The 18,842-nt window shown below is 38.5% G+C and overlaps 1 protein-coding gene across 4 annotated transcripts in view; it reads left to right on the top strand.

Moving 5' to 3' along the window:
* Ctnnd2 (catenin delta 2) overlaps positions 1-18,842 on the top strand; it is an 871,879-nt gene that overhangs the window by 140,704 nt on the left and 712,333 nt on the right. For all 4 annotated transcript variants that reach the window (XM_087189427.1, XM_004845189.4, XM_004845188.4 and 1 more), the window contains exon 2: positions 8,942-9,078. In XM_087189427.1, coding sequence (XP_087045553.1) covers positions 8,942-9,078 — 137 coding nt within the window. The remainder of the gene's footprint in view (positions 1-8,941; positions 9,079-18,842) is intronic.

Genomic DNA, 18,842 nt, shown 5'->3' with positions numbered 1-18,842 from the left:
TAAGAATAATGGAGCCAGCTGACCATGGACTAAAACCTCTGAAACCATAAGCGAAAATAAACCTTTCTTCCTTGAAGTGGTCATTGCCAGGCATTTTGGCATAGCAGTGAAAAGCAGACTAAAACAATTAGCAATTTCAAAATGAAGATTATTCACAAATTCAAGATTATCACTAAACTTTAAAAAATTCCTCTTTAAAGATCTTTAGCAAATAACAACTACCCAACCCACTCTCCACCCCGTGATTTGAGGCTTGTCTCTGATGTGCTCTGGATCCCAGCCCAGTTGCCCACTTGACTACCCCTCTTGTTGCTTCCCACTTTGTGTCTTTATCCTGAATCTTTCCTCTCTGCTCGTAATGCTTGCTTTTCCACTGTCAGGCATCCACACACCTCCCTTCTTTGGTCTTGTGCCCTCACTCCTTGGATTCTAATGGAACCCTGGTTGCAGCTAAGGCATTGTCAGCCCTTTGCATCACAGTCTTGCCCAGTGATACACCTTGTATCACCTCTGCTGTTGGCTCAGGGGTAGCAACCATTCACCATCATCTACTGGCTTGTTTTCCAGAAGTACCACCTTATCAGTAACATATTTGAAAAGATAAATTTCTGACATACACTGTTTGAAAGACCAGATGAAAATATCTGAGCTCATGTTTTAAGAAAAGAAAGAAATCTGGGATACCCTCAGAGAAAATAAGCACAGGAAGACCAACTCCACTCTTCACTGGCCTCATTCTGCTGGAAATTGGCTGCTTGTGAATCTCAACGCGGACACAGCCATTCCGTCTTTTCCATCAGAAGTGATTTATGTCTCAAAGAATACTCATTCGGGGAGGCCTTTAGTCTGTTCGGATTAGTTCCCTCCTTCTCAGTGATTAATAGCTCATCCGGGGACACAGAAGGGATTGTAGGCTATCCAAGCTGTGTTTAGCCTCTCACTGTCCCTGCTTCTCTGACCACGGAGGTAGAGCAAACATCCCTGTGTTTGATGTTGAAGGTAATCAGCATTCAGCTCCTGGCAGGTCCCCATGCTCTCTTCATGGTGTCCACTGCTGTAGCCAATGGCAGTCGCATCTCTGAGTCCGTGGGTAACCTGACACCTCACCCCCAGCTTCTCAGGTAGAATTGGCCATTTCTCACCTCTTGGCTTTGCCTGCTGGAGCCCTTGTAATTGCAGGTCCTGAACACGGGTCAATACTGCTTCCTCCTGTCCTTGCATGGTGCAACTTCCTACATTTTTGCCAGATTCCATTTACAAATTGCTAGTTGCAAGTATCAAGTTCTCGAAGCCTGCTTTAGGATCTCAGTACCCAGGGTATACCATTTTGAAACTGAGACAAAAGGTTTAGAGTAGTCCTAGTATTTCTGAAAAGCAACGTTCTTATGTTTAAATAAATCATTCAGATACCATGCAGAGAAACAATCCTAATTCAAAGCACATTTTACTCATGTTAGTTCTTTACTAAGCAACCATTGTTGATTTCATTTTAACAGTTCATACATTAACTCAACAAATATTTATTAACTGGATGCTGTGTATCAGCTACTGAGCTAGGTGTGGCAAATTGAACATAAATCAAGACAGATTGAGTTTCTGTCCTAATTGTATTTACTTTTGACAATGATTAATTCATACATTGTGTATGTTGTGACAAGCACTATTTTTACATTTCTCTTTTAAAAGTAAGAAGCAAGGGTAGATATATTTTTTGGTGTATAGAGCACATCTGAATGAGAGTCATGCTATGGCTTCTTCTGGTAGTGACTTATTAGTTACAGATACGGAATTGCAGTTTGAGTGGTCACAGTGATTACACAGGAGGTACTCAGCATTGGTGTTCATGTCACTTATTTGTACTAATCTATGCATTCTCCACCCCTTAATATAACAGAAAGATATTTATGCTTATTCTTACACAGTCATTTAAATATTACTTATGGAGTGTAAGATTATATAGATCAAATATTTTGAAAATACCAAATTTTTGTAACATTAAACTGTTTCTATTCGCATATGTATTTTAAGTGACAAAATTGAAATGTTTTATTGGCCTATTATTAACTTCCTGTAAGATGATGACAGATTTTGAAAGTGATGCATACTATTGGAAGTTAAGCCAAAGCCGTGCTATTTTTGTGTTTTGGAGCATAGGATCAAGAGGAGGGAGGGGACTGCCTTGAAGACGAAATGTGTTAGTCAACTTTCCCACTTCTGGAACCAAATACTTGACTCCTACAAATTAAAGGAGGATATAGTTTATTTGAGTCATGGTTTCAGAGGATTCAGTTCATGGTTGGCTGGCTTCAAGACAAAATCATAGCAGAAGAGCACGGAGAAGCAAAATGCTTAATTCATGGAAGCCTGGAATCACAGCACAGGAGCAGAGCCAGAGAGGGAGGAGCCAAGGACCAGACACACACCCCAAGGTCTCAACTGCGTGAGTCATGCAGACACACCCAGAAATGTGCTTTACTACTTTCCTAGGTAGCTCCTGAGCCAATCAAATTAACAATTAAGCGTAAGTGCCACAGATTGGAAATACTTTCCTTCATCTGCATGAGAGAAGGAAATAAGATCTGGTGTATCCATAGGGTGTAATGTTTGATGGGTGAAGTCCTGAAAGGTAACATCAGAGCCTTGGAATTGAAGTTCTCAGTTAAAGGTAATGGATGAAGTATGAGATTTATAGAAGTCTCTAACAACAATAAAGTAGAAGGTAAATGGAATTTTCCTGAAAAAAGAAAATAGGGGGGAAAACTTAACAGTATAAGTTTAGAAATTATCAACTTTTGTGTTCCCTGATTCATATCAGACCATGATGGATTCAGGATAGCACCTTCAGCTGTCCAGATATGATCACCAAAAAGCACAGGTGATGGATTTGAAGGCCATGGTTTGTAGATAAGACTATTTTCTGTTATAGTTTGAATCTTGAGTGTCCTGCAGATGCCCATATGTTAAAGGCTGAGTTCCCAGGTGGGCCATCTTGGGAGGTGGTGGAACCTTTAGAGCTGGGCCCTGGAAGGAAGTCATTCAGGATGGGGGAACAGGGGATCCTGCTATCTTTCTCTTCCAGTTTTGCTTACTGGCTCATGAGATGAGCAGTTTGTTCCAGTGCCTATATCACCTGACACCCCCAACAGAAGCCTGAAAACAATAGGAATGGAACCTCCAGAACTGTGAGCTAAACAAATCTCTCCTATAAGTTACTCTATGAGTAGTGTCTGACTTCCACTTCCTGAATGCCTTATAAGATATCACGTATTTTGACAGCAAGCTAATTAACATGGAAAAAAGTGAGTAGATTTGAAATTTATAGTCGAGGTCTTCTTTCCCTGCCCCAAATTTGTTCCACTGACAGTCTAAACATCCCACATGATGGACTGTTGATCAAACCAACTCATTATATGGACTTCTCTGTCTCACACACCACATGGAGTCTATCAGCAATCCTGAAAGTTCTACCTTCAAACTGTATTCATAATCTGACCTCTTCTCACAGCTCCCGCTGCCCGGGATTAAAGCTTCAGGTAAAGATTACATCAAGGAGTTGAGTGTTGCTTATAGATCAGGACTATTAATGGAACTGTGTGCAATGACAGAAGTCCTCTACTTTTCCCCATCCAAATGCAGGAGCCATTGGGCAAAGTGGCCGTTAAGCCCCTAAAATATGAATAGTGCAACCAAGGAGCTAACATTTAGTGTCAATGTTTAATTAAAATGTAAATGGCCACCGGTGGCTAGGTGTCCATCCTGGACAGTGCAAGTCTAAGTAATGAAATATCTTTTGAATGCAGCAGCATGCAAGAGATTTGGAAACTTTGGTGTCTGCAGCAAGTGGGACCTATGAACAAGTCGGGGGTAAGAAGCAGGTCGCTGTGATGTCAGAGTGGGGTGGCCCTGGGAATGACAAAGTGAGGAGACTTGACAGTTTGGGAGAGCAGGAAGCAGAGAGGGGGTGGGCAGCTCAGGAGGAGCGAAGGCCATACGGTGTCCACAGGAGCTTGTTACTGAATTGGAGAAGAGGGGATCAAGTAACTGTCACATGAGACTACCAGATGGGTCATTTAATTGGACAGTTATATGACACTGAGTGCATCAGTTATTTTGTTGACAATAGCCAGAGTCATCACTTGCTGGGCAGAAATGGCTAAAGAGGAAATGAGTTTCAGTATTTCAAACTAACGTAAAAATGTGGCTTTTTTTCCCGTATGGTAGGTGTCAGTAAAATATGACATTTGATATGGTCCCTGAATTGAGAGCAAGTGAATTTGGCCTTCCACACTGCAGATAAAATTTTAGAGTTACTATGCGTAATATAGTACTCCATGTTTGGGAAAGAAAAGTTTACAATATTCTCCTGGCCATCATAAACTCGTATTATAGTGTATATAGGAGTTCAAATTGAAAAGTAGGCTTTGCTTGTGGGGCTGACTTCCTTCCCTGTTACTGTCACCCAGCCACCTTTTCTGTATTTCTAGTTACTTCATCTGTGAGTATTATGGATGTTTGTATGGTAGGGTTTGTTGTTGTTGTTTCTCCAGGCTTATTTTATACCAGTGGGACACACCCTTTATTAGCTTTGACTTACGCAGATATGCTTATTTGAAGCAGGGGGTGGAACATGCGTCTTCTCCAACACTTGTAATTCCTTGTAGATGACGATGTCACCAAAGAGCTGTACAAAACAGCACAGCCTGCCACTGCCATGTCCAGGGACTTCTTACCCACCCCTAGCTCCAGAAGAATTTAGGACAAAAACCTGCAAATAATCAAGCCCTTCTTGTATTAGTCTGCTCAGGATGTCATAAAAAAAAATACCACAGACTCTGTGACTTTGACCTCAGAAATTATTGCTCCATAGTTTTGATGACCAGGAGTTGCAAGTTAAGATGCCATCAGGACTGATTTTCCTAATGTGTGGCTGGTGCATTCTTGATGTGTCTTCATAAAGGCTTTCATCTGCTCTGAGTGTAGAGGGAGAGAGATCTTGGCTGTGTCCTCTTCCTGTTGTAAGGACATGAATCCTGCTGTATTAGTGATCCAGTCTTGTAGCCTACTTCGTGGTAATTGCCTCCTAGAGGCCCTGACTGTGGTCACACTGGGAATTAGTGCTGAATTCCAGTTATGTGTTTGAGGCAACATGATTCACCATACACCACTGCTCGTGCTCATGTGGACATTCAATGATGTGACTTGGCCTGAAAGCAACTAATTTTGTTATTTTATAGACACAGGGCTTTTGAGTGCCAAATTCTGCTAGAACGGACCCACCTCAAATCTGTCACTACTGTCTCTTTCCCTCATGTGGTAAATGGGTCTGTCTACAATACCACCTGAATATTTGCAGATTATAATTCTATTATATATAGAGAGATGTCTTGCATATACATTGTGCGATTATATGAACAATATTATACAAAAGGGAACAAATCTATTGGAGGTGTCCAGTACCCTTATAGATAAAGCAAAATCAAAGAGATGCATTTTTGTGTATCAAGTTGTCAGAAGCATAAGGAAATATTGCTGAGAGAATAACAAAGATCCCTGCTGTTAGCATGATCGGGAAATGACATTTTTTGGATACCCCTATTGGGCAGATATGTTGGACCAGCTGTGCAGCAGGATAATTTGGCTCTCAGAAGTCTGAAAACTACATATATTCTCATTCCAGTTATTATGCACCTAGGAGTTTGTCTACTGAAAATGTCATAAATTTTAAAAATGTTATCACATTTTCAAATAAGATGTTAGTAAATATTGGTGTATACAGACTATTGAATACTAAGTGTTTATTGTACAGTTAATGTATAGAATACTTGCTATTGACATGGGAAAATAATTGTTCAGGAGATATTGCTGAGCACTGAAAAAATTTTTTTCAAAAGTATTAAATTAGTTCTTTTTCTATAAAATCATTATACAGAAAAATAAATTACCCAAATCCCAGTCAAAGTAAATATGCTTATCTGGGGTTGCAGAAATACTGATAATTGCTTTTCCTTTAGTTGTTTTTATTTTTCTTTATTTTGGTGTATTTTCCAGATTTTCTGGGCTTAGCTCAGATTCAATACTCAGTTTTTCTGGATTAGCTCTTATTGAGACGAACCTACCTGGCCACATTATCACAGTGTCTGGAGGCTCAGACCCTTAATGTGAGGCCGTGCAGGGCTCATTTGTGGCAGTTTTGGGGTGCGACTCCTCCGTCCCTGTGTGCTGCGAGCTAAGAAGATTGGGAGTGGAAGGTGACAGTCTCTGCTGTCCAGACACAGTGAAGAGCGGTGGTGAAACTAAATCTGGACTTTAAAGATCAGACCATGGCAGTTAGTCCAACTCATCTGCACTCAGGCGTGGATATTGCCTTAGGTCACTGGGACTCTGTGTGTTGGAGGAAGCCGTAGGGATTTCACCTCTCTTCCTGTTCTTGATATAGGAGAAGGATAGAAAAAGGGGTGGATAAACAGGCCCAAATCTCCATTATACTGTTTTGGTCAAATTTGTGAAGTGCCTATGGGTAAACTGTGGTTCTATGCCTCTTAAGGCATATTATACCATGACAGGTCACTGCCATGCTTTTGAAAGTCCTATTTGATAAGAATTAGTTGGGAGACCGGCATTTAGGAGGCAGTACAGGTTATGGAAAATAGGCTAACACATCAAAGGACACTAAAATGGGGAGTGAAAAAGCAGAAAACTTGAGTTTCTGACTCACTTATGTTACTTTATAACTTTGAGTCCTTAGACAATTTCTTGGTCCAAAAATAGGTTGATGATAATACTGTACTAGCCCAGAACCTGGATTAACATGGGTTGAATAAAATTTGGAGAACAGAAACACTAGAATTAACACTGCAGATATGTAGTATTCCCTTCTCACAGAAGGGACTCCTGTGTAGAGTCCTTGTTGGAAGCCATCAGGATGGAGCAGATGGAGAAGCCAGGGGCCAGGCACATTGTCATTGAGGAAGTTGATTGTGTACACAGCTGTGCTCTCTCCCTTTCTTTTTACTTTCTGCCCCTGCCCCTTCCAACTCTCCAACCCCTCTTAAATGCAACACCATAGGTTGCATCTACTTTACGTGGGACAATGTTTGTTGACCTGTGTGTCTACCTTCTGCACAACTAAGAGACTTGATCAAATAAGAAGCCACACGAGAAAGCAAGGAAAATACAGAAATACACTTCAGCATGGTCTTCCCAGCCCCACCGCCATAATCACGTAAATCTCTGTCCTACATCCTGTGAGTTTCTATCCTCTCAATACTTTGAACATTTTTGGCAAATCATATTTAATTGGATCCTTATTCTTTCCTTAAATTGTTTTGTAAATATTATTTTCTCAAACACTCTCCCATATTGTGTTTGTAACATTCATTTTCCCAGTGCTATTCTAAACCCCTGTGGTGATATAAATAACTTACTTTAAACAATAAAAACAAAGCAAAAGTTAGTTGGAATGTTCAATGAAAATCTGAATGGCAATTTTTTTCTTATGCATTTTAAGTGAAATAGTTTAATTTAGCTTCTTTTCCTTTGCATATCCTTATCGCTAAATGAATCTATTAACTAAATAACTTAACATAGGGCAATGGCTTCTTCCAGAATTGTCACATATTATGGAACCCATGATGCTCACATCATAAAACAGGAAATATCTTTTAATCTTCACACAACACTAGTTCCTAGATAGATCTGCAAAAGAGTAGCTTTGGGCAAGAAAATAACTTTTCTTTTTTCTTTTCTGCTCCCAACCTTTTATTGAGAGTGAGTTCTCTAGTGCCTTAGTAAAGTAGCCCACAGTAAACTATTGGTTACTCTATTGATGATCATTGCCAGATGATGCAGGTGGCAAATGTCTTGATCCACTCAGACTACTATGAAAACACTGTTATCTGTCATAGTTTGGGAGGCTGAGAAGCCCAAAGTTAAGGCCCTGGCAGGTTCTGAGTCCTGGGAGGGCTTGGTTCCCGGTTTACATGTGGTGCCTCCTGGCTGTGTCCTCATAAATGGAAGGGGTTGGGATTGGAGTCTCCGCTCTACCTCTTTTATGCGAGCACTGATCCAGTGCGTGAGTACAGTACCCTTCCTCCCTGACCTAGTCACCCCCACTGACCCCATCCCCTGACCCCCTCAGCTTGGGTGGTGAGATTACAGCATATGAATTGGAAGGGCACAGACATTCAGGTCACCGCAGTCTCCTTGGCGCGTGAGAGACATTACCACAGGGCAAAATGACTTGGTGATTTTGTTGTTAAGCTGTACGTATACGTTCATTTATGTATTGGGGATAATGCAACTTGAGGTTTCTACTTTTTCTTTTTCTATGTAAAGCGAGACAAAATAAATGATGAAAATGGTGGAAAATGGACCTTCACAGTTTTAAGTTGTTTTTTTTTTCTGATGGTCACAGAGAAAGAGCTCGGTAAATATTTGTGGGATGGACTAGTTATTTTACTGTATTTCACAGTACTAAGTAAGCTTCCCACGTTAATTCGGAAATCTCATTAATTGTTGGTGAATTTTTGATCATGGCATTGTATGACTACCTTACAAAGAGGAAGATTTTCTTTTAAGTTGGAAATATGCCAGAAGACAATAAATTTGCCTAAGATAGATACAAATTTGGAGCTGGACTAGTTTCTTGGACCCAAAACTTCTTTATCTCTTTACTCTTGCTCATCATTTTCTTCTCAGCGTTTCCCTCACTTATCTCAAAGAGAAAGCACAGTGTGAGAGTGTGGTGTCTCAGATTTGGTTGGGCTTGACATGAGGAGAAAATATTTTCTCTCCTTGCATTTTTCCTCTTCTATAATTGTATCACATTCTGCCTTCACAGTTCATAGCCCTCATCTTCCCATGGTGTGTTCCCTAGGGTTGTCTGAGAGATGTTCGTGATGGTGACATCCAGTTGCACTGAGCCTGTCCTCTTGTATTTTAGGAGCTATGCCTGTCCCAGACCAGCCTCCGTCAGCCTCTGAGAAGACCAGCTCTCTGAGCCCCAGCTTAAACACCTCCAACGGGGATGGCTCTGAAACAGAAACCACCTCAGCCATCCTCGCCTCAGTCAAAGAACAGGTAGAAACATTCCATTTTTGTAACTTGGGTATCAGAACATTGAAAAAGTCGCCTTTACAGATGAACAATTATGGTTAAATTTTGTTGGAAGAATATCATAATTTTCTAGCAGAATGTTGCTATTCATTATACAGATAATAGTGAAATATAGTTACAGTTGCTTTGGCTTCATCATATTATTGATTAGGCAGCTTTCTTTGCAAAACAAAATTCCATAGAGGGAAAAGTTCTTCCTCATAGGTGACGTTTTAGTAGATTTGTTAATGAACATGGCAATACTCTTAAATGTATGAAGCAAGTAGATGGTCTTTAGAAAATATGAAGTCAAATAAGCTGCCCACATATATTTAGGAGGGTAAAAAGTTAGTGTGTATCGACAGGAACTGAATGTCACATTATTGACAGCAACCGGATATCATATTAAGTCAAGGTAAATTGGTCTCCCCAGTGTTTCTGAGGTAGATCTGGAAGGATACATTCCAGAACTCTCCTTCTTAAGTGAATTAAAATTTGATGTCTTCTCCAATACTACTTTGCCATAAAAATAGACATAAAATAAAAATTGAATCTGAGAATTTTAAAGAAATTGTTTGATGAAATTGATGCTTCTTATACATAAAAAGTGGTAAGTGATTTAACAAAGTTAAGTGATGAAGATATTTTAATTTTCTTTTTCTGAGCATGTGTGAAAAATAGATGAGTATTCTTGTGCTTTAATTTTTTAAAAAATTCTAGGAAGACCCCTATTGCTTTTTAAGTTGCTGCTCATTTGCAAGAGAATTTTAAGTTTAATGTTCTGCTCCCATTAATATTCATGAACCTAGTACAGTATATACCACATAACAATATTTTAGTCCCTAAAGTCTGCATGTATGACCGTGGTCCATACAACTAATTTATGGGATACAGTATTGTAATTTGAAACATGTACTCTATAATCTATAATGATAAAATCAGGGTAATTAGCATGTCCACCTCCATTATTACATGTATCTATTGGGAACCTTCAAATTCTTCTTTTCTAGTTATTTTGAAATGTATAATACATTTTTATAGACTTTACTTACTCCGTCAGGCTATAGAAATTAGCACTAATTCCTTCATGAGTATTTGGGTACCTATGGTCTCATCTCCTTCTGTCTCTACTCTCTCCTTCCCTACCTGTAGTGACTCCTATTCTACTCTCTACTGAGTTGGGTCATTTTGTGCAGTTGTACTTACTTAATAATGGCACAGGGGAAAGTGACATATTTACCTGGCTCCAGGAACATTCCAGCAGAGCGTAGCCCAAAACTGAGCAATTAAAGACAGTGGCTATGAAAACAGAAGACCTTTAAGGAAACACACTAAGGAGTGGGGACTGATTTGGTAAGGTATGAAACCACCTATCCATAAAGCCAGGGGAAGATGTCACTGATAGAAAGGAATAATGATGCTACCAGTCAAAAGTGTGCCACCAGCACCACCAGGGTGTGGAGGATTGCAAATTTCAGCCCATATGGGGCAACCTAGGGAGACCCTGTTTCAATATTGAAAAGTTAATAGAAGTGTTAGGGATGTAGCTCTGGGTAAAGGACCTGGGTTCCATCCCTAGTGGTGCAAAAGAAAAAAAAATGTATCTGTTTCAAAGTGTGCATTCAGGTTGGTTCACAAGAGAGACCCCAGCAGATTGGCTGAAGCTTGAGAATACTTACAGTCAGGTCAGAAAATTGGGCGGAGGTTTAGGATGTACTGTTTAATTGGTCTGCTTTCAAGCTGCCACTCAGGAACTCTCTGATTATTTTTAAGAAGTAATGTAAACGAGGCCCCTCCCCATATTCAAGGTACTGATTGGTTATTCATGATTCTTACTCTGTATGATCACAAGGCTTGCTAGGCACTAGCTTTAATGTAATGAAAGAATATCAAATAGGAGGGATAAATATAACAAGAAAACTGCAAACCCTCTCTGATGAAAATGGTAACGTTTTGTCAAAAGACTTACTGTAATTCAGAATAAGTGAAATGACACTCCATTGTCTTGTGTAGAGAAGATTGATGTCATCTAAGTATTATACTGTCCTAAATTAATATGTAAACTTTAAGGAATCATAATCAGCATTGTGTGGCTGGTTGTTTGTTTGGCAAACTGGAGCTAACTAGTATTTTACAGATCATATGGAAGTATAACAATTTGAGTATTCAAGTTAAATTGATAGAATTTACTTTACCAAACGTACTAATCACAGTAGCAAACAATTGGCCAAAAATAGGAAGAAAGATCTATGTATAAAACATAATTGAGGGTTTAGAACAGATTCATCGATCCTAATTCATTTAAAGCCAGTATTCAGTTTCATGGTTTCAATGGTGCTAGCATAACTGACTCAACATCTGGAAGAAAATTAAAAGTTGTTAACTCACAACATATACAGAAATAAATCTCAAAGGAAAAGCAGTGCAACTTTAAAATGTAATCAGTAAACATGTTTGGAGAAACATTGTGAAAATACCCCCATATAAACTAAAGGGGAGGCAGGAGTTAAGAAAGGCAGGATACTCAGAAGTCATCGTAAAAGGGTTGATGCATTTTTACCATATAAATGCTAACATTAATAGTGAGACAAAATTAGACACAAAAAAGTGGGGGAAAAACTAAGCTGAGAGAAAATACATGCCATATATATATGACAGTGTTGACAAGATTAATATAAGGCTTTGTAATGCTAATGGGAAAAAATAGAGAACTAGGCACAGGATCTGTACAGGGAGTTCATAGAAGAAAAGTACAAACAAACTGTGATTGTATAGAAATATTTTTCACTTGAATGTACTCATCATGAACATTAAATTTTACATAAAAATCAAATTTCCTTTTAGTGTACCAAGTAGATAAAAGGCAGAAAAAGAATGTGTGTTGTATGATAGCTCATGGTTAATGTTTGGAGAAATCTGTGTTCTTTTCCATTTCAAATGAGAATGTGAATGGCTGTAGTATTTTTCCCTTTCCTTTCCCTTTCATTTCTTCTCCTACCCCTTCCACTTCTCTTTCCTTTCTCCTTGCTGGAGAATGAACTGAGCTCCTCACACTTCACCACTGAGCAGAATCCTAGCATTATTACGGTCTTTTCCCTTTGTCCAGAAAATCTTTTCCTATAAATTGACCTTTGAAATGTCCAGTAATAGTCATTGACCTGGTCATACTTGGATATAGGTTCCACAGAAATGAGTGGCATTTATTTCCACATTTATTTGGGATAGTGAAAAAAAAGAAAAATATTTCTTGGTGAAGAGTTGAAAAATGATAAAACCTTTCTGTAAAACAGCATGTAGTTAACAATAAAAATGTGTCGAAAGCTGTATGTGTAACATTTGGGAAAAATCATGAGACTTTTATGAAGGAAATGATATAGAATGGTATTAGACTGTGTTGTTAAAATGAAATAGTCTATTTATTGTTTTGTTTGTACCAGCTTATGATCATCTAGAAAAGTTAGAAAAGAAAAAGCAAACTTAATGTTGATTATTTCAGGTAGATAGAGGTGGGAGTGCACTGAACACATGCAGGACGGAGAAGAGAATCATAAGGGGGAGAGAATCATGGGGGGCTGGAGTAAATGTCAAGTGAGTGTGGGTAGCAGAGGTTACTTCTTTAGTAGCTGAAATGGTGGTGTTTGAATGTCCGGAGCATAGAGATGAAATGCTTGAGGCGAAACTTCATTGCCGAACATAAAATGGCTTTTCAAAATTCTCCTTTCTTTCTTTTGGACAGAGGCAGTACTGGGGATAATGGGGAGCCTTGTGGATGTTAGGAATGCACTCTTCTCTGAATTCAGAATTTCTAACCCTCAGAATTATTGATGAGAATTTAATGGGAACTTGAGAAAGATTTTTTCTAAGTAATTAAAAAAAATTCATTATTTCTTTGGGAGCCTCAGCACTGAGATTCTTGGTGGCACAAAACTACGTGGAGAAAGAATTAAAATCTGTCCTTGGAACCTGAAGTACTGCATTCAAAACTCAGAGTCAGGTCCCATGTGTCTTGCCTGCCCATGTGAGATGAAAAATCACTGGCAGTCAGTCCTGTGAACCTTCTGGAAGTGTCTGGATACATCTAGCAGCCTCTCCTGCACTGGGGCTTTTAGTCCTAGATCAATCTGGAGGTTTGCTTCCCCTTTTTGCTCAAGTATAGATTATCTGTGGACTTGAAGCTAAGTCCAAGATGTTTCTGTGAAATAATAGCTGAGATTAAGACAAACTGACTGGCAGTTTGTGCTGTCTCCGATTCTTCGTAATTATATGCACGATGTATCTGTAAATCTGTTCACTTAAAAACATAGCCATTTCCTTTCTCTTTTTTGATACTTATTAGAATAGTTTTCTTGAGTAGATGTTCTGTTTATTAATTTAGAATAGGAAGTAGCCTAAGTGAAAGTTCTATTTATTAATTTCTAGTAGGAAATTTTATGGTATCACATTTGTCCTACTCTAGTCCTACCTTCTTAGAAGTCATTTCTGCTGGAGGAAAGTAATTCTTTTGTATAGCATGAATAATTCTGAGATGTCAAATAATAAGCTGCATTATTTATGTGCTCATTCAGTAAGCAAATTGAGCGTCTAAGATAGGCAAGTCATAATCAAGAGTAATGCGCACATAAAGAACACTCAATCTGATAGTGTTCATCAGAGTAAGTTAATGAGACTAAGAACAAAGGTTCTTCCACAGGTAGTTAACACTGCATACACATAAATTGTAGTTTATGACTATACACTGAAACTTAACTTGTGATGCACTGTAACCCAGTGGTGGTGAACCTAGGCACACATACCACAGTGGGCTTTTGTACCACTGAAAGCTCTAAAACGCTTGCCATCACTGCTTTAAGCCATGAAATGCATCCTCTGTCCCTCCATGGCATGACAGAAATATTTATAAACCAAGTAATTGAACATAGCCATCAGGTATTGCTCACCACAAAGGTGTTCATTGATTTTTCTCTTTGTTCTAATTTCCTATCTTAATTGCTTTTTAACTGTTGAATTTTACAGTTTCCTATTGACATAAGTACAGCCGTGATGTGTGCTACATTCTATGGGTAATTTTCTCTATTTCAGATACACGGGTCTCATTTTCTACAGTTATCAAGTCTCCCATCCTACGGGGTTTGAAGACAGAGGACCTTACCCCTGTTTCCAACCCTGTAATTCAGTGTCTCTCTGAAGGGGAGGGGAAGATGGAGGTTGGGTGTGTATGATTCAGTTGCCGATCTGATACCCATTCATTCTCATTAGAATGAGAAAGCAGAGATGGCTTGGTGACTGAGGGTTGAGCAGGGTCAGAAGATTCTTTTTGACCAGGGAAGTAGACTTGTGATGATGGCAGTAACCCATGAAAGGAGGCACTAATGGTGATCCAGAGAGATGGAGGGGGATGGCCACTGAGGAGATGAGGTTGAACAGGATCCAGCGTGCAGGTGGAAGGAGGACCATTTGTCCCTTCACGCAGGACCGAGACCAAGCATGTGATGCCCAGGCAGGCGGGCTGCGGCTCCTCCAAGGATGTGTGGTGTGTTCCTTCTGAGCTGGTCACGTAGGCCCAGTCAGTGTGTTTGAGTTCATCCTGTGCAGTCTGTGGAGAGCTGAGTGGAGCCAGGATGTAGAAAGAGACACAGGCGAGAGGGAGGGGCACAGGAAGTGATTACAGTGCTGGGTCTTGGAATCAGTGGAGTTCAGTGACAGGAGAGTTGGCAGGGCCACCACCTCCAGTGAGAACAAAGACGGCTGCTGTAAGCGTGACACCCAGGTGCCTTAAACCAGAGTTTGACCGTAACTGTTGATGATGTGAACACTTAGATTGAGACCCTGGGAAATGAGGAAATCAGAACAGGAAAGGAAGAGAGTTTGTTGTCGGGGTCACCTCTGACAGTGGCATGAGGTTGGTAACGTAAGCAGGACACGGAGAAAGCAAGAACCAGCTCCAGCCACTGGCTAGCAGACAGGAGGCTGGCATTTGCTTCCTGGCCGCGGGAAATGCAGACATTTTTCTTGCAGTTTGCCCAAGGACACTGGTCCTAATCGTCATATGAGGACCTTCTTTTTTTTTTTTGGATTTGAGGTGTAATGTTAACCTATTCTCTTACACTGTAATTTCTGTTCAGTCAGGCCGTATCACATTGGTCTATTTTATCTTTACTAAACCAGAATACTACTTGGTCCCAAGGAAAACTATAAGATTTCTGAAAACAGTGTTTCAAAATAATATTTCTTGAACTTTCAGTTGCCTAGTGTTTTATTTGGTGATAACATGCTTCCAAAAATTAGTATCCAAAAGGGCTCCTATGAGCTATAGAGATTACTGGGGCATTTTTAGAATCTTTAGTTTATTGATATTTATAAAGTGTTATAGTTCAGATAAAAGTTTAAAAAAATAATTCTACCATCCAAATACATTTAATAATGAATACATTATGTCAAAAATGTCTAGGTACATAGCGGTCTATGCAGATGTGCCATTGTCTTAAATTTATTCAGTAGTATTTATTAAGTTTCTGTGTACATAGGTGATACTCTGCTTTGGGGTATCTTTCAGGTACTTAACAACAGAGTTAAAAATATAAGACAAACATCTGTAAAGCTTTTGAAATATAAAATAATTTATATAGCAAAAAACACTCCTTAAAATCGTGAGCATGTAGAGCCCCAGATGTGTTATTGCTACACTAATTTTTCTTGTTCTTAAAATTCGACCAGCATTGTAAATAATATCCTTTTACTTTTGGTACCAGGGATCAAACTCAGGACCTCACACTTGCCAGGCAGGTGCTGTACCACCGAGTTATGTCCCTGGCCCAGCTATTTCCCCGGCCCAATATTCTTGATTTTAGAGAGGTTTTAAGTAATGTTATTTAGGATTTCATTGATGTCTAGATAGTAAGAAAAATTGTTCTCTTGTTTTTAGTCATATTCACTATTCTATTTAAGAGAAAGTAGGAATAAAGGCACTTCCATCCTCAGGAAATCTATTGCATGAATTTTTTTTACATGTGTTAGGTTATACAAAGGCATTACAAAAGAATTTTTAAAAATTCATCTTATGTAAAATCTAAAGATATCTCTTACATTGACTCCTGTGATAACATATCTTCTTTTATATTTAACTTCTATATTTATAAGTTTTTAAAGTAATTTAGCTCCATGTAACAAGGACACTGTTTGGAAGGAGCATACTATAACATAACTCTTTTAATTAATATTCTTATAGTGCTATATGTCTTTGAAAAACCTTTTAGCATTATTAGTGTTACTATAACATGCAACAACAGTTTCTGATAACACAATGTGGAGTATGACCTATAAATATTAATCAGTTTCCAAATAGTATTTTGGAAAAGGATTATAGGAAAGTAATGATAGAATTATCATCCATGAAGAAAAGGAAATTAAAACACCTTTGACAAAGGTCAAGAAGATAAAGGATTATCTGAAAGACCAGTGAACTTTAGATTCATTTAGTCAGAAAAGACAAGAATTATACATACCTCAGTGCTACTAGTTGAACTTTTTTCACTTTCTAATGAGAATTAAATACAAATTGCTTGATGACTACTTTATAATTTTATTTCTCGTTTCAAGCCAAGTACGGACTGACAGTGCAAACCAAAGCCTGATTTTCCCCTAACTTTCTTTGCTAGAACGTCAGCTCTCTCAGCAGTGACTGCCTGTTTCAAGGTGTGAGTTGAGGAATGAAGTCACAATCTAGCAGTCCGCACCAGCTGTGTCTGGTAGTTGCTAGTTTTCAGCAAGGACCCTGGAGTCACAGGAATGACTTGGGAATGTCGGGGACGGAAGATGAGGGTCATGATGGTGACTGGTGGTGGCGGTGGAGGCGGTGGAGGTGTGCGTAGCTGGAGCCCCTCTGTGAGGTAAAGGGATGTCGCCCTGGAATCACGCTGAGGGGTCTTGCTGGGTTTGAAGTGAGTTTATTTCCTTGTGGATCTGATGCATCACAGAAAATCAAGGCTAGAGATCAAGGGAAAATAGGGCAATGAACTACTATTATGATCCTGGGAGTTAATGCAGTGAGTTTCATTTATGGAAGAATAACGCTGGAAATGTGGATTCATCATTGCTCTTCCCTTGTCACACTTCTTGCTGCCTGTATGTATTATATTCTTTTCTGTAAGTTTATTTTTAACCTTTTACCTTAAAACTTAATTTTCCCTTAAAATTGTGGAACACAACTCTTAGGGCACTTTTCAAAAATCCCGAATTCCTTTCTAAAAAATACCTGCCTCGATCGGCTTCTGCTGTGTTCCCTTTTAGCTTACAGGGTACCGGGAGCCATTCTGGGGAGAAGTGGAAGTGGGCCACGCTTTTGTGTGCTAGCGAAGAGCACAGGCTATAGTACAGAGGGTTTTGTAACATGACATTAGAGTGCTTCTCATACTTATTTCATATTCATCATTAGAATTTACTGTTAAAGATTCATATGTGAAATCACACTGAATATTTTAAATGTGATGTTTTAGTAATTGTTATGAATTTTTCATTATACAGTTAATAGATGGACATTGTGGAAAAGTTATAACATCACACAGGGAAAAAAGTGAAAATTTTAGAGAATACACTACACACAGAGCTAGCTATAAATAGTCCCTCCAAGCATTTTTATATGCATATGTGAGCATTTAGGTGTAATATTTGTTTGCTTCGTAACAATACATCTTTGTACATTTAATATTATATCAGAGGCATTTTTCATAACGCTGAGTATTATTTTAAACATTTTCCAATAAGAATATAATAGACCCACTGTAATTTCTTTGATACTATAATTTTATTTTTTCTACCTTTGTTGATCTTTTAGGTTGATTCAGTTTTCTCAGCATGAAAATAAAATAATATGTCGTTCTTCCTTGTACATAAATCATTGGGTCTGCTTTGACAGAGGCTGCCTGGAGCAAAGTTTTGAAAAAAAGTTTAGGAACACTTACAGACTCACTAGGAAAATGTGTCATAATTAATTACTGATAGGGACCTTTGGCAAGACAGCAAAGTAAGGACTCTTGGAGTATAATAATCACAGCATTGTGCATGGTTTGCACTGAGTGGGAAATTAACTAATAGAACATTTTAGAGAGTTAGTGTGGAAGACCGTCATTATTCAGAGCAGATGAGCCGAATTATTCAAAATTAGGAACTATTTCAAATAAAATTTTGGTATTCATAGTCAAGGTAAATACACGAATTAGCACAGAACAGGGAAACAACATTGAATAGTGTCTCAAGATACATTTTTAAAAGACATATATATATTTTTTAAAAGTTAAAAACTTAATAGTTACATTTTATATGTGAGATATTTAATCATTTATATAACTAAACAATGACTTTCTTTAGTAATTCTTTTCTTATTTTTTTTGTTTATGACCAAAGAAACTGAGACTAAACTAGTGTATATTGTTTATCTGCCAAAACCTGTATAGGACATTACTGAAGAAATGTGAAATTAGATGGTTCTATTCTGAATCCAGTGCTTTTTCCCCACTGCTTTACACTGCTTCATAATTAAGATGTAATAATTGACTTACAATATGTAGTCTATTATTCCTTCCAGGAGATACATTTTTCTATCACCAAAGTTTTGTTATGATCAAGATAGATTACATCCTTGAGTTTATAATTCTCCTTCACTAGGGAAAGGGAGGGGGAAAACTACATCAGTTTGGTCTGCAGCATGTTTTAGGAATCTGAAGGAATCATTCATGAGAATCTAAATGGAAATT

The sequence above is a fragment of the Heterocephalus glaber genome, unplaced genomic scaffold (assembly GCF_053883595.1).
Source record: "Heterocephalus glaber isolate CG9 unplaced genomic scaffold, H.glaber_assembly_v1.0 deba00001538, whole genome shotgun sequence".
NCBI lineage: Eukaryota > Metazoa > Chordata > Mammalia > Rodentia > Bathyergidae > Heterocephalus > Heterocephalus glaber.
The sequence above is the reverse complement of the archived record's forward strand: the minus strand, read 5'-3'. Positions and strand labels throughout refer to the sequence as shown.